Here is a 15085-nt window from a genome sequence, read left to right as displayed (position 1 = left end):
GGTGGAACCCGGGACCCTCCCTGTTGGGCTCGGTATCACACTGGTGCTTAGGCTGCTGTTCAAGAGCGAGTTGTGCCCTGGAGTGCAGCCTGAATGAAATGCTGGGAGTTTGTTGAGCAGGGGGAATTTGAGACCTCATCCTGAAAACCTAACATTGTTTGTAGTTAACGATTAGCTGAAAGTACTGTTTAAATTCTGTATCTCATCCAGGGGGCCTAAGCAGGGAAACAGAAGCTATCCACAGGAGGGCAGCTGTAGATAGTTAATTTCAGAAACTAGCTTGAATCGTTTTTTTCTCTCTGTCTCTGAGGGGTAGCTGGTCTCTTTCATTTCAGGACATATAAATACAGGCGCACGGGTAAGGGACAGTATAGTGAGGGGGGATTGACATTGTTCTCTGCAGCAGAGAGTGAGGGCCCAGATGGCTGTGTTGCCTGCCTGGTGCCAGGGTTCAGGAAATCTGCTCAGGGCTGGAGAGGAACTTACAGGGGTTGGGGGGTGGGTGGGGTGGTCAGTGGAAGGATCCACTTGTCGCGGTCCATGTAGGTACCAACGACGAGGAAGGAGGGTTCTGTATAGTCAGTATGAGGAGATAGGCACCAAGTTAAGAAGCAGAACCTCAATGATAATGATAATTAAAAACAGAAAACGCTGGAAAAACTCAGCAGGCCAGGCAGCATCTGTGGAGAGAGAGACAGAGTTAATGTTTCAAAGCCGCATGACTCTTCTTCAGAGCTAAAGAGGTGTAGAAATGTGATGGGTTTTATACTGTTTAAGAGGGGATGGATCAAGATAGAAGGTCAGGGGTAGGATTGGGGCTAAGTAGAGATTGACAAAGATGTCATGGACACAGGACAGAGGGAGTGTTAACGGTAGCGTTAAAGACTAAAGAAGGTGCTGATAGTGTGTTATGACTGATGCAGTTGGTAAAGCTGAGTTATTTAAAAATCCCAGAGGGAAACTTTAAACAACTGTCATAACCTAGAATTTTAAGCGTTACAGTTGAGATGCAGCTCTAAATTCAGGTATCAGACCACCAGTTCTCAAGAGGTTGTGCATTAAACTAAATGAAACATAATTTACACATATATTTAAAAAAATATATACTACCATCATCACTTTTAACACATTCCCAAACTAATCTCCATTAAAGCAACAGCCACCCATAGACTTAACCAAACATCAGGCAAAGCATTTTTCACTTTACGAATTCAAAATGAGGTTCTTTCCACTTTGGTTCCTGTGGAGCCAGTTGGAGGCTTACAAGCTGCCTTTTGATCTCACATTGCCTCGGCTCTGCACACACACACAAACACAACACGGCTGAAGTTATATCTACCACAGCCCATTGAATGTAAATTCCCCTTGTATCACCAGCCTCTTTGAACTCCACCTCTTCTAGCAATAAAACCCCTTTCTTAGCACCAATTGTATGAATAATGTAAACATATTGCTTGGTCTCTGCTAGCTAGGTGCCAGATTTCACCCCATTTCTTGAATGCTCTATTCAAAAAATGCAAATGCAGGCCTATCTCTCCTACATCTCAAACCTAGTACACATCAAAGCACCCAGACTAGCTGGCTTTGATCCAATTAAAACACACGTGCAGACTAAACCCACTATTTTAAAAGAAAAACACTTTCCAATAATTTTATATACATTCATAGCTTTGTGACATAGTGGCACAAAGGTAAGATAGTAGGAATGTGTCAACAGCATTACATAGCGACCAGTGACAGGTGGCCCTGTTGGGGGGGAGGGGGGAAATAAAAAATTTATATTAAAATAAAAAAGACAAAAGAACGATCCCCATCCACCGCCACTCTCCTCCGTCTGGCTGAACTTGTTCTCACACTGAACAAGTTCTCCTAAAACTTGTCTCACTTCCTCCAAGCAAGAGGTCCAGCTATGGATACCTGCATGGGCTTCAGCTATGCCTGTCTCTTTATGGGGCATGCGGAACATTCCTTGTTCCTGTCCTACTCCGGCCCCATCCCACAACTCTTTCCTCGGTACATCGATCACTGTATCGGTGCTGCTTCATGCTCTCGTCTGGACCTGGAAAAAAATGATCGATTTTGCTTCCAATTTCCACCCTTCTCCCACCTTCACATGGTCCACCACTGACACTCCCCTTCCCTTCCTTGACCCCTCTGTCTACGTTTCTGGTGAAAGACTGTCCACCCATGTTCATTACAAGCCCACCAATTCCCAGTCAAGCTACCTCGACTACAGCTCCTCACACCCCGCTTCCTGTAGGTACTCTGTCCCATTCTCTCAGTCCCTTCACCTCCGTCTCATCTGCTCCAATGATGCCACTTTCCAAAATGGCGCTTCTGGCATTTCTTCCTTAACTGAGGTTCCCCTCCCACGCTGTGGTTGACAGGGCCATCAGCCGTGTCGGGCCCATCTCCCGCGTATTCGCCCTCACACCTTCCTCTCCCTCCCAGAACCATGATAGGGTCCCCCTTGTCCTCACTTATCACCCCACCAGCCTCCACATTCAAAGGATCATCTTCTGCCATTTCCTGCAACTCCAGCACGATGCCACTACCAAACACATCTTCCCCTCATCCCCTGTCAGCTTTTGCAGGGATCATTCCCTGCAGTACACCCTGGTCCACTCCTCCATCAGCCCCAATGTCTCACCTCCCTCCTATGGCACCTTCCCATGCAACCGCAGAAGGTGCAATACCTGCCCCTTTACTTCCTCTCTCCTCACCGTCCAAGGGCCCAAACATTCCTTTCAAGTGAAGCAGCATTTCACTTGCACTTCCCTCAATTTAGTCTATAGCATTCGCTGCTCCCAATGCTGCCTCCTCTACTTTGGGGTGACCACTTTGCAGAACACCTTTGGTTTGTCCACAAGCATGACCCAGACCTCCCTGTCGCTTGCCATTTCAATACCCCACCCTGCTCTCATGCCCACATGTCTGTCCTTGGCCTGCTGCAATGTTCCAGTGAAGCCCAATGCTGGAGGAACAGCACCTCATCTTCCGACTAGGTACTTCACAGCTTTCCGGACTTAACAGTTGAGTTCAACAACTTCACACCATGAACTCTCTCCTCAATCTGGGCTCCTCTTTTAATCCAATTGATTTTTTTATTTTACTTTTTATTTATTCACTTATTTTATTTTTCCCCAAACTCCCCTCCCCTACAGGGCCATCTGTCATTGGTTTCTATGTTGTGCTTTCATACAGCGCTGACCCTTGTTCTGCTATCAACACGTTCTGCTATCTTACCTTTATGCCGCTATTAGCACCTTCTTCAGTCTTTAACACTACTATTAACAATCCCTCTGCCCTGTGTACACATCTTTGTCAAATTTCTCCTTCGCTCCCAATTATCCCTGACCCTTCTGTCTTGCTCCACCACCCCACCCCGCCTTAAACAGTATAAAACCCATTACATTTCTAATCTTTAGCTCCAAAGAGTCACACGGATCCGAAACATGAACTCTGTTTCTCTCTCCCCCGACGCTGCTGCTAGAGTTTTTCCAGCATTTTTGGTTTTAGTCCAGGCTTCCAACAGTCAGCAGTATTTTTGCTTTGTATCTCAAAGGTCTCTCCATTATTAACTGAGCCAGGACAATTTAAAAAAAAAAAATATTGATTCATGGGAAGCACTTATTGCCCATCCCTAATTGCCCTTGTTCATTGCTGTGGGCCTGGAGTCACATGTAGGCCAGACCAGGTGAGGATAGTAGATCTCCTTAGTGAACCAGATGGGCTTTCACAGCAATCAGCAATGGTTTCATCACCCCCACCTCCAGATTTTTATTGAATTCGAAACTCACCCTCTGCCATGGGTGGGATTTGAACCTGGGTCTACCCAGAGACTTTAACCCTGGATTACTAGGCAGTGATAATACCACTACACCACCGCCTCCTTGGTAAGGTTAGAGAGATGAATTGTGGTTCAGAAACTGGCATAGGGTCTGGTTGATGGGGCACTGGCGCCAGTGCTGGGGAAATTGGGGGTCTGTACCATCGTGGGCTGTGCTGGGGCTGGTGTTCCAGCGAGCGCGATAACTAGGGAGGTAGAGAGGGTTTTGAACGAAGCAGTGGGGGCAAGGGATCAAACTTGGGCAGATGTGGTAAATCAAAGAGACAAGGCAAGAGAGAAAGGTGCTAATATGGGGAATGATAAACAGAAAGGGACAGAGGGTAAAAAAATCAAAGAGTAAATTAGCAGGTAAGGCTGGAGGCCACAAAACTAACAAAAGGCTCTGTATCTGTATCGAAACAAAACACATGGGGGGGGGAGAATTTCCTCCTCTTCGGGGTGGCAGAGCAGGAGCGGGAGTGGGCGCGATCGGCTGGGCGCTGCCATTTTACATGGTGGGTCAATTAAGGCGCACCCAGAAGCGCTGGGCTCTCTCTGTGCGGGCCAGGGGGTGGGGGCGGTAAAAAAGTTTTTCCTCACATCCCCCCTAAACCTCCTGCCCCTCACCTTCAACTTATGCCCCCTCGTGACTGACCCTTCAACCAAGGGGAACAGCTGCTCCCTATCCACCCTGCCCGTGCCCCTCATAATCTTGTACACCTCGATCAGGTCGCCTCCCTCAGTCTTCTCTGCTCCAACGAAAACAACCCAAGTCTATCCAATCTCTCTTCATAACTTAAACGTTTCGTCCCAGGCAACATCCTGGTGAATCTTCTCTGCACCCCCTCCAGGGTAGAGATGAGAAATGATAAAGGGAAGAAATCACTTGTGGGGGTGTTGTACAGCTCCCCTAACAGTAACCACGTGGCAGGGCAGTGCATAAAGGAAGAAATAATAGGATCTTGTCAGAAGGGTACGGTGATAATCATGGGGGAGTTTAATCTATATATCTACCGGGAAAATCTGATGGGCAAAGGTAGTGTAACTGCAGAGTTCATAGAATGTTTTCGGGATAGCTTTTGGAGCCAGAGAGCAGGTTATAGGAGACCTGGTATTGTGCAATGAGATAGGATTAATTGATGACCTCCTAGTCACCTCCTAATGCATCCCCAGGTAACAGTCATTATATGGTTGAACTTTACATTGAGTTTGAGGCAGAGAAGAGTGGGTCCAAGACTAGTATTTCAAACTTAAATAAGGGTAATAATGAGGGCATGAAAGCAGAGCTAGCTAAAGTGAACTGATGTTAAGGGATAGGTCAATTGAGATGCAGTGGTGGACATTTTAAGGGGATCTTTCAGAATTCACAGGATAGATGGATTCCAACAAGAAAGAAATATTCCAAGGGGAGGGCCCACCATCCGTGATTAACTAAAAAGGTTAAGAACAGTATCAAACTTCAAGAAAAAGCATATAATTGTGCAAAGACAGGTGGCTGGTCAGAAGATTGAATAGAATATAAAAATGAGCAAAGAGTGACTGAAAGATTGATGAAGGAAAAATCAGAGTACTAGAGAAAACTAGCTAGAAATATAAAAAGATAGTAAGAGTTTCTATAGATACTGAAAGATAAATTAACAAAGTGAGCATTGGTCCTACAGAAAGTGAGTCTGGGAAGTTAATGAGGAAAATTAAGTGGATGGGAGGTGAATTGAACAAGTAACATCCCAGAAATAGCTGTAAATCAGGAAATGGAAGAGAGGGAGGAACTCAGGAAAATTACAGTCACCAGAGAAGTGGTACTGAGTAAATTATTGGAGCTGTGGGCTGACAGGTGCCCAGCTACTGATGGACTTCATCCTAGGGTCTTAAAAGAAGTGGCTAGTGAGATAGCTAACACGTTGGTTTTAATTTTCCAAAATTCCCTAGGTTTGGAGAAGATTCTATTAGGTTGGAAAATAGTCAATCTAACTCCTTTATTCAAAAAGGGAGGGAGACAGAAAGCAGGAAACTATAGGCCAGTTGACTTAACATCTGTCATAGGGAAAATGTTAAAAGCTATTAGTGAAGATGTTATAGCAGGGCACTTAGAAAAAAATCAAGGCCATCAGGCAGAGTCAACATGGTTTTGTGAAAGGGAAATCATGTTTAATCAATTTTTTGGGGTTCTTTGAAGCAGTCACATGTGGATAAAGGGGAACCAGTTGATGTACTGTACTTAGATTTCCAGAAGGCATTCGATAAAGTGTCATAAAAAAGGTTATTGTGGAAAATAAAAGCTCATGGTGTCAGTGGTAACATAGTGGCATGGATAGAAGGTTGGCTCGCTAACAGGAAGCAGGGAGTAGGCATAAAAGGGTCATTCTCTGGTTGGCAGGATGTGATGAGTGGTGTGCTACAGGGATCAGTTCTGGGGCCTCAGCATTTTACTATTTGTATAAATGGCTTGGATGAAGGGGCCGAAGGAATGGGTGCTAAATTTGATGATGACACAAAGATAGGTAGGAAAGTAAGTTGTGAAGAGGACATAACGAGGCTGCAAAGGGATATAGACAGGTTAGGTGAGTGAGCAAAGATCTGGCAAATAGAGTAGAATGTGGTAAAATGTGAAATTGTCCGTTTTGGCAGGAAGAATAAAAAAGCATATTATCTAAATGGTGAGAGATCGCAGAGCTCTGAGGTGCAGAGGGATCTGGGTGTCCTAGTGCATGAATCACAAAAGGTTAGTGTGCAGGTACAGCAGGTAATAAGGAAAGTGAACAGAATAATTTATTGTGAGGGGAATTGAATACATAAGTAGGGAGGTTATGCTTCAGTTATACAGGGCATTGGTGAGAGCACATCTGGAGCACTGTGTGCAGTACTGGTCTCCTTATTTAAGAAAGGATGTAAATGTGTTGGAAGCAGTTCAGGGAAGGTTGACCAGACTCACACCAGGGATGGGCAGCCTGTCCTATGAGGGAAGGTTGGACAGGCCGGGCTTGTATCCGTTGGAGTTTAGAAGAGTGAGAGGAGACTTGATTGAAACCTTTAAGATCCTGAGGAGTCTTGACAGGGCAGATGTGGAGAGGAGGGGGTCGGTGGGGTCATGGTTACAATTGGATCAGCCACGATCTTCTTGAATAGCGGAGCCGGCTGGAGGGGCTGAGGGGCCATGTTCCCATGTTTTTTCCCATATAAGCCCGTGGCCTAGCCGGGACTATTCTCCGAGTCACGCTGTGTAGGACATCGAATAGATTCAGGAGACGAGCAGAGATAACGAGGTCGGTCCCGGGGGCATTGGGCGCAGGGGGTCTCTGAGGGTGATTGATGTCGAGCCTGGATTTGCCTGGACAAAGGTCAAAGACGGCCATTCGGCCCATCTCCCCAGCGCCACCTCTTTCAAAGAACAGTCCAGATGGTCCCAAACCATCCCCGCTCCTTCCCCACAGCCCCTGCAATCCTTCTCCCATTAGCTTTTGAATTAGCAGCGATTGAATCAGCTTTCCCCGACTCTTTCAGGCGTCTCCCTCTCTCCTCGTCGTAACAATAGAGGCTTTGCAGCTCCGCTGTGACTCTCTTCAATCTGCGCCTTGTTATCAACTCCTTGCTGGGCAAGTTGACAGAGTTTCCCTCTTAAGGACTCTCTCAAGAGCCCTCCAAGTCTTGAATGCCCTTCTGTCAAGGCCTTCACTTCGGCTCCCGGCCCAACAGCCTCGAGGCCGCCCACATTACAGATCAGCTGGAGTAGGAGGTGGGGCCTGTGTAGCATCAAAACAGGGGTAGGGCCCTCATCCCCCATCTTCCTTTCAGGCTCCAGCCACTGGAGAGTCTCCGCACCCCCCCCGACCCTCTAACTGTCCCCATCAAACACTCCCAGGACAGGTACAGCATGGGGTTAGATACAGAGTAAAGCTCCCTCTACACTGTCCCCATCAAACACTCCCAGGACAGGTACAGCACGGGGTTAGATACAGAGTAAAGCTCCCTCTACACTGTCCCCATCAAACACTCCCAGGACAGGTACAGCACGGGGTTAGATACAGAGTAAAGCTCCCTCTACACAGATACAGCACGGCATTAGATACAGATTAAAGCTCCCTGTACACAGGTACAGCACAGGGTTAGATACAGAGTAAAGCTTCCTGTACACAGGTACAGCACAGGGTTAGATACAGAGTAAAGCTCCCTGTACACAGGTACAGCACGGGGTTAGATACAGCGTAAATCTCCCTGTACACAGGTACAGCACGGGGTTAGATACAGAGTAAAGCTCCCTGTTCACAGGTACAGCATGCACGCGAAAGGGAGAGGGAACAGCTACTGAGTGACGATTTATTTTCCTGTATGCTGTCCTGAAATGTAGGGGAGATGAGAAACAGGATGGAAGATTTGCTGTTGATCCAGCGTCTTTCATGATCTTAGGCAATGGGATAGGTCAATGGGTACACCTGGAATCCAGTGTGAGCACAGCAAGATCCAACGGACAGAAATGTGCTTTGTCTGTTGGCTTTTTTTCGTGATGTTGGATGAGGAGATATATATTTGCCACAGGGAGAGTTGGGGGGCGGGGGGGGGGGGCGGTGGGGGTGGGGGGGGCAGGGGGTGAGAATGTTTTATGCCCACCTGAGCAGGAACAAGGGTTTAAAGCATTAATCAGAAGGCGGTACCTCTGACAGTGCGGCACTCCCTCAGTCCTGGCACCGGGAGCATCGTGGCCCCGGGTTACAGGGGCTCAGGTCTCCCCAGCCGGGTAACGACAGGCCTTTTGCCCCCGAATCGGTTTTGGTCATCGGCTCCTGGGCACAGACAATGCCCAAGGCGACAGCCTGCAGCCCCCCCCCGCCCCCCGCCCCCCACCACCCCTGCCCAACGGGCACCAGGAGGGCGATAGAGGCTGTGGCTCAGGAGGAGGCCATTCGAGTCCTTTGGCCTGTTACCATAAGAATGGGCCATTCAGCACCCCCCTCGAGCCTGTTACACAGGAACAGGAGGAGGCCATTCAGCGCCCCCCTCGAGCCTGTTACATGGGAACAGGAGGAGGCCATTCAGCCCCCTCGAACCTGTTACACAGGAACAGGAGGAGGCCATTCAGCCCCTCTTGAGCCTGTGACACAGGAACAGGAGGAGGCCCATTCAGTTCCCCTCGAGCCTGTGACACAGGGAACAGGAGGAGGCCATTCAGCCCCTCTTGAGCCTGTGACACAGGAACAGAAGGAGACTCATTCAGTTCCCTTCAAGCCTGTGACACAGGAACAGGAGGAGGCCATTCAGCCCTTGTTGAGCCTGTGACACAGGGAACAGGAGGAGGCCATTCAGCCCCCTCGAGCCCCTTACCATAGGAACAGGAGGAGGCCATTCAGCCCTTGTCGAGCCTGTGACACATGGGAACAGGAGGAGGCCGATTCAGCCCCCCTCGAGCCTGTGACACAGGGAACAGGAGGAGGCCCATCCAGCAACACCAACCCCCCCACCCCGGAGCCTGTGACACAGCCAGTTCCGACTCAGCAGGCGACGCGTTCATTTGACCTTTTCTCGCCTGCTGTTCCAGAGCGTCGGAGAGCTCGGGCGGGCAAGCAGAGCCGCGCGCGCCAAGGAGCAACACCGGCGGATCCCCCCCCCCACCACGCCCTGCCCGCCACGCGCCTGTGACCTCGATCTCCAGCCCGCCCAGGGTCCTACGAAGGAGGAGGAGGAAGAGGAGGAGGAGGAGGAGGGGGAGGAGGAGGAGGAGAGGAAGCGAAAGATGGCGGAGGGAGCGGGGAGTCTGATGGAGCTGGAGGAATCCTTCCGCCGGTTTGCCATCCACGGAGACACCAAGGCCACCGGCCAGGACATGACGGGCAAGAACTTCGCCAAGCTCTGCAAGGACTGCAAGGTGATCGACGGCAAGGCCGTGACAGGCACTGACGTCGACATCGTCTTCACCAAAGTCAAGTGAGTGTCCTTACACCACCCCCCCCCCCCACCACTCCACCCCCTCCCCCCACCTCACCTCCACCCCAAGCCCGCAACCACGGCGCCGGTCGCTCGAGCTCAAAGTCACATCAGGGCATCAGAAATAGGGGTGGGAGGAGGCCATTCGGCCCCTCGAAACTGCTGCTCCCCCACCCCACCCCACCCTCCACTCCGCTTCCCCTCCCTCCCCTCTCACCCGCAACCCCCCCACCCCCCATAACCCTCGACTCCCCTCGTCGATCGAAACTCTGTCTCACTCGGCCTCGGATATATTCAGTGACCCGGCCTCCGCCGCTCTCTGTGGGGGGGGGGGGGGGGGGGGGGGGGGGGGGAGAGAATCCCACAAACTGACCCCCCCACCCCACACCGAGAGAAGAAATTCCTCCTCGTCTCCCTCTTCAATGGGAGACCCCCTCCCCGCCTTATTTTTAAACTGTGCCCCTCCCCTCGTTCTAGACTCCCCCTCACGAGGGGGAAACACCCTCTCAGCATCCACCCTGTCAAACCCCCTCTCCCCCCCCCAACCCTCAGGATCTTATCTGTCTCAATAAGATCCCCTCTCGTTCTTCTAAACCCCAATGAGTACCGGCCCCGACCTGCTCAACCTTTCCCCATGAGACAAACCTCCCCCACCTTCATCCCGGGACGGCCGAGCGAACCTTCTCTGAAAAATTCCACGATTTATTGATTTGAATTTGAATTTAAATTCCACCAGCTGCCGAGGGTGGGATTTGAACCTGTGTTTCACCCCCCGAGAGCATTAGCCCGGGGTCTCTGGCTTAGTCCAGTGACATCACTTTGAGGCCACCTTCTCCCCAATAACTCCCGAAGGTGCGGGCAGCAGTGGGGCTGCAAGTGACCCCCACCGCTGGTTTTGAAGGGGTAAAGTACAAGAGAAAGTGGATGGGGTTACACAGGGAACAGGAGGAGGCCATTCAGCCCCCTCGAGCCTGTTACACAGGAACAGGAGGAGGCCATTCAGCCCCCTCAAGCCTGTTACACAGGAACAGGTGGAGGCCATTCAGCCCCCTCAAGCCTGTTACACAGGAACAGGTGGAGGCCATTCAGCCCCCTCGAGCCTGCTACACAGGAACAGGTGGAGGCCATTCAGGCCCCTCGAGCCTGTTACGTCACACCATAAGGTAAGGAGACCAGAACTCTGCGCAGTACTTTGGCTGCAGACTCGCCAACGCCCTGTCCAGTTGTAGCAAGACTTCCCTACTTTTAAACTCCACCCCCCTCACAGGGGTGCAAGATTGCAGTGATTGCAGGCACTACCCACCCCCCTCCCCCAACCTGCACCCCCCACCCCCACAGCCTCCCACACCGCACCTCGCGAACACGCCAGGAGAGCTTCCCATCAAAAAGCCTTTGGGCATGAAAGCCTCGGCGCGTCCCTTTTGGCAAGCTTTTTGCGGCTTGGGAGGCGTTCCCCGAGGCAAGCTTCCGCAGCGCCGTCGCCGTGCAGGTAGACGTGCACAGCAAGATCCCACAGCCCGCTGACGGACGCGTCGCCCCGTCTGTTACTTTGTGACGTTGGCTGAGGGTTACGTAGCCGGCCTGGGACTCCCGGTGGAGGTGTGAGGGCGGGTGGATTGGGGGGGGGGGGGGCAGAGGGCAGCACCCCACCCACCCACCGCCCCCCCACCGCCACTCACCAACCTCCACCTCCCCAAAGTACCCACCCCGCCGCCTAACCCCATGCCACCCCATTTCCCACGCCACACTGCTGGCCTTCCAATATTGGGTTCCTTGGAGGAAACAGCAGGGGGGGGGTGGGGGATGTGCTCCCTTCCCAGCAAGCCAGCCCGAGAGGCCTAGTTATGCCCCACCCACGGTTAACTGGTAAGCCCTTGTTACTCGCTGATGGTGGGTTTGATACAATCATATCTCCGGCCAGGGCCTTTCAGGGGGCAGTTCAAAACCAGCCATGTAGGACCAACCCAGGTGTCACATCAACCCGGGCCAAGAAAGAATGGCAGGTTCACACCCCAAAAGGACATCAGCGAATGAAGAAGATACCACTGTGTTGAATGGGCCCTCAGGGAGATATCTGTGCACTGACCGGTGTCTCTCAGTCCCCCTCTCAGGGAGATATCTCTACACTGACTGGTGTCTCTCATTCCCCTCTCTCTCAGGGAGATATCTGTACACTGACTGGTGTCTCTCAGTCCCCCTCTCAGGGAGATATCTCTACACTGACTGGTGTCTCTCAGTCTCCTCTCTCTCAGGGAGATATCTGTACACTGACTGGTGTCTCTCAGTCTCGTCTCTCTCAGGGAGATATCTGTACACTGACTGGTGTCTCTCAGTCCCCTCTCCCTCAGGGAGATAACTGTACACTGACGGGTGTCTCTCAGTCCCCCTCTCAGGGAAATATCTCTACACTGACTGGTGTCTCTCAGTCCCCCTCTCAGGGAGATATCTCTACACTGACTGGTGTCTCTCAGTCTCCTCTCTCTCAGGGAGATATCTGTACACTGACTGGTGTCTCTCAGTCCCCCTCTCAGGGAGATATCTCTACACTGACTGGTGTCTCTCAGTCTCCTCTCTCTCAGGGAGATATCTGTACACTGACTGGTGTCTCTCAGTCTCCTCTCTCTCAGGGAGATATCTGTACACTGACTGGTGTCTCTCAGTCCCCTCTCCCTCAGGGAGATAACTGTACACTGACGGGTGTCTCTCAGTCCCCCTCTCAGGGAAATATCTCTACACTGACTGGTGTCTCTCAGTCCCCTCTCTCTCAGGGAGATAACTGTACACTGACGGGTGTCTCTCAGTCCCCCTCTCAGGGAAATATCTCTACACTGACTGGTGTCTCTCAGTCCCCTCTCTCTCAGGGAGATAACTGTACACTAACTGGTGTCTCTCAGTCTCCTCTCTCTCAGGGAGATATCTGTACACTGACTGGTGTCTCTCAGTCCCCTCTCTTTCTCAGGGAGATATCTCTACACTGACCGGTGTCTCTCAGTCCCCTCTCTCTCAGGGAGACATCTGTACAGTGACTGGTGTCCCTCAGTCCCCCTCTCTCTCAGGGAGATATCTGTACACTGACTGGTGTCTCTCAGTCCCCTCTCTCTCAGGGAGATATCTGTACACTGACTGGTGTCTCTCAGTCCCCTCTCTCTCAGGAAGATATCTGTACACTGACTGGTGTCTCTCAGTCCCCTCCCTCCCTCAGGGAGATATCTGAACACTGACTGGTGTCTCTCAGTCCCCTCTCCCACAGGGAGATATCTGTACACTGACTGGTGTCTCTCAGTCCCCTCTCTCTCAGGAAGATATCTGTACACTGACTGGTGTCTCTCAGTCCCCTCTCTCTCAGGGAGATATCTGTACACTGACTGGTGTCTCTCAGTCTCGTCTCTCTCAGGGAGATATCTGTACACTGACTGGTGTCTCTCAGTCCCCTCTCCCTCAGGAGATATCTGTACACTGACTGGTGTCTCTCAGTCCCCTCTCTCTCAGGGAGATATCTGTACACTGACTGGTGTCTCTCAGTCTCGTCTCTCTCAGGGAGATATCTGTACACTGACTGGTGTCTCTCAGTCCTCTCTCCCTCAGGGAGATATCTGTACACTGACTGGTGTCTCTCAGTCCCCTCTCCCTCAGGGAGATATCTGTACACTGACTGGCAGCAGCACCCTGCACACAACATTCAGCAGGCGTCCCCTCTCTTTCTCTGCAGGGCCAAGGCTGCTCGGGTCATCACGTTTGAGGAGTTCCAGCAGGCGCTGAAGGAACTGGCTAAGAAGAGGTTCAAGGAGCTGCCGGAGGGCGAGTCCCAGGAGGCTGTGTACGCGCTCGTCGCTGGGAAGGAACCAACGCTGGTGGGGATCACGGTGGGTATGGAGGTGCATCCGGCGGCATGGGGTGGTGGGGGGGGTGGGGATGAGCGGTGAGGGCCCCACCAGCTCCTCCACCCCCAAACCCATCCCTAATTGCCCCTCGAACTGAAGCTTCCTGCTCGGTTACTTTTGGAGGCGGGGGGGGGGGTGGGGGGCTGTTGGGTGGGGGTGTCAGTTCAGAGCCAACCGCGTCGCAGTTCGTTGGGGGTGGGGTGTGGGGAAGGGAGCGGGGCGGGTTGCGGGGAGAGGTGGCGTCTGGAGTCACGTGTAGGCCAGACCGGGGTAAGGACGGCAGATTTTCCCCTTCCCTAAAGGGGGTTGGGGGGGGTGGGGGGTGGTTGCAGGGGGTGGTCAGTGCACCTGATGGGCCCTTACATGACACATTTAGTCTCCGCGGGCCAGACCCGCTTCACAATTCCGGACTTTGTCGATTGAGTTTGAATCCCGCTGGATGCCCCATCGCTGGTGAGATTGGAACCCGTGACCCCCACCGCCCCACCGCCCCCCACCCCCCAACCCCCTCCCACCCCCCCCCTTTCAAGAGCATAAACCTGGGTACCTCTGGGTTACTCGTCCAGTGGCGTCACCGCCAAACCCAATCCGTGGGCAGCGAGCTCCCCGCAAAGCAGCTATGGAACGCCCAGGTTATCGCTTTCCTTCGGCGAGTTGGGTTGGGGCTTCAGCGTTGGCGCCAAGGACAGGGGGCAGGGCGCCAAGGACAGGGGGCAGGGCGCCCCTTCCACCCCCCCCCCGCACTGCCCGTCAGGCCCCACACCAACCCACCCCACCGGCCCCACCGCCATGCTCCCTTTCCAAAGGGCTCCCCGGTTGACCTTTTACCTCAACCTGAGAGGACCCCATCGGCCGCGCCTCGTCCCGCCAGCGCTGGAGCCCGGGAGCTCAAGGCTTTGGGGGAAGGGTGACTCAAATCCACCCCCACCAACCCCCACCTGGCCTTCCGACTCTGAGGCAAGGCCGCTGCCTTGGTTGACCCGTCTCGGGTGTCGGCTGAGGAGGGAGGGGGTGGAGGTCACAGGTCGGCCAGTGCGCCACCACGTCCGAGGGCTGAGCGCCCAGGGAGGGGGGTGGGTTTGGCGGCCAGAGTTAGGGGGCTTTCGAAACCTCCTTTCGCCTGCTGAAGAGTGGCCCAAGTCCAGCCCGGCGAGAGGCGACAGGGGTCGCAAATCCCTCGGACCCTCCATTGCCAACGGTCCTGAGTGGATAGTTGCCTGGCGGGGCCTTGCTGAAAAGAGAGGCGAGCTGTTGAAGCACGTGCCACCTAGGAGGGCAGGAGTAGAGGCCACTCGGCCCCTCCGGCCTGCCCCGCCGTTCAGAAAGATGGCGGCTGGGCTGAACGTGACCTCGGCTCCACATTCCCGCCGACCCCCGATAACCTTTCACCCCCCCCCCCCACCTCGCTTACCTAGGACCTATCCCGCTCCGCCTCGAAAACATTCAAAGGCTCCGCCTC

General features: G+C 52.7%; 1 protein-coding gene across 1 annotated transcript in view; it reads left to right on the top strand.

Annotated features, from left to right (window-relative positions):
• The window catches only part of LOC121273740 (tubulin polymerization-promoting protein family member 3-like), a 34524-nt gene that overhangs the window by 14885 nt on the left and 4554 nt on the right, over positions 1–15085 (top strand). Inside the window, exons 2-3 of the mRNA XM_041180898.1 lie at positions 9360–9745; positions 13455–13608. Coding sequence (XP_041036832.1) covers positions 9555–9745; positions 13455–13608 — 345 coding nt within the window. The 5' untranslated portion in view covers positions 9360–9554. The remainder of the gene's footprint in view (positions 1–9359; positions 9746–13454; positions 13609–15085) is intronic.

The sequence above is a fragment of the Carcharodon carcharias genome, assembly GCF_017639515.1.
Source record: "Carcharodon carcharias isolate sCarCar2 chromosome 27 unlocalized genomic scaffold, sCarCar2.pri SUPER_27_unloc_1, whole genome shotgun sequence".
NCBI classification, from domain to species: Eukaryota; Metazoa; Chordata; class Chondrichthyes; order Lamniformes; family Lamnidae; genus Carcharodon; species Carcharodon carcharias.
The sequence above is the reverse complement of the archived record's forward strand: the minus strand, read 5'-3'. Positions and strand labels throughout refer to the sequence as shown.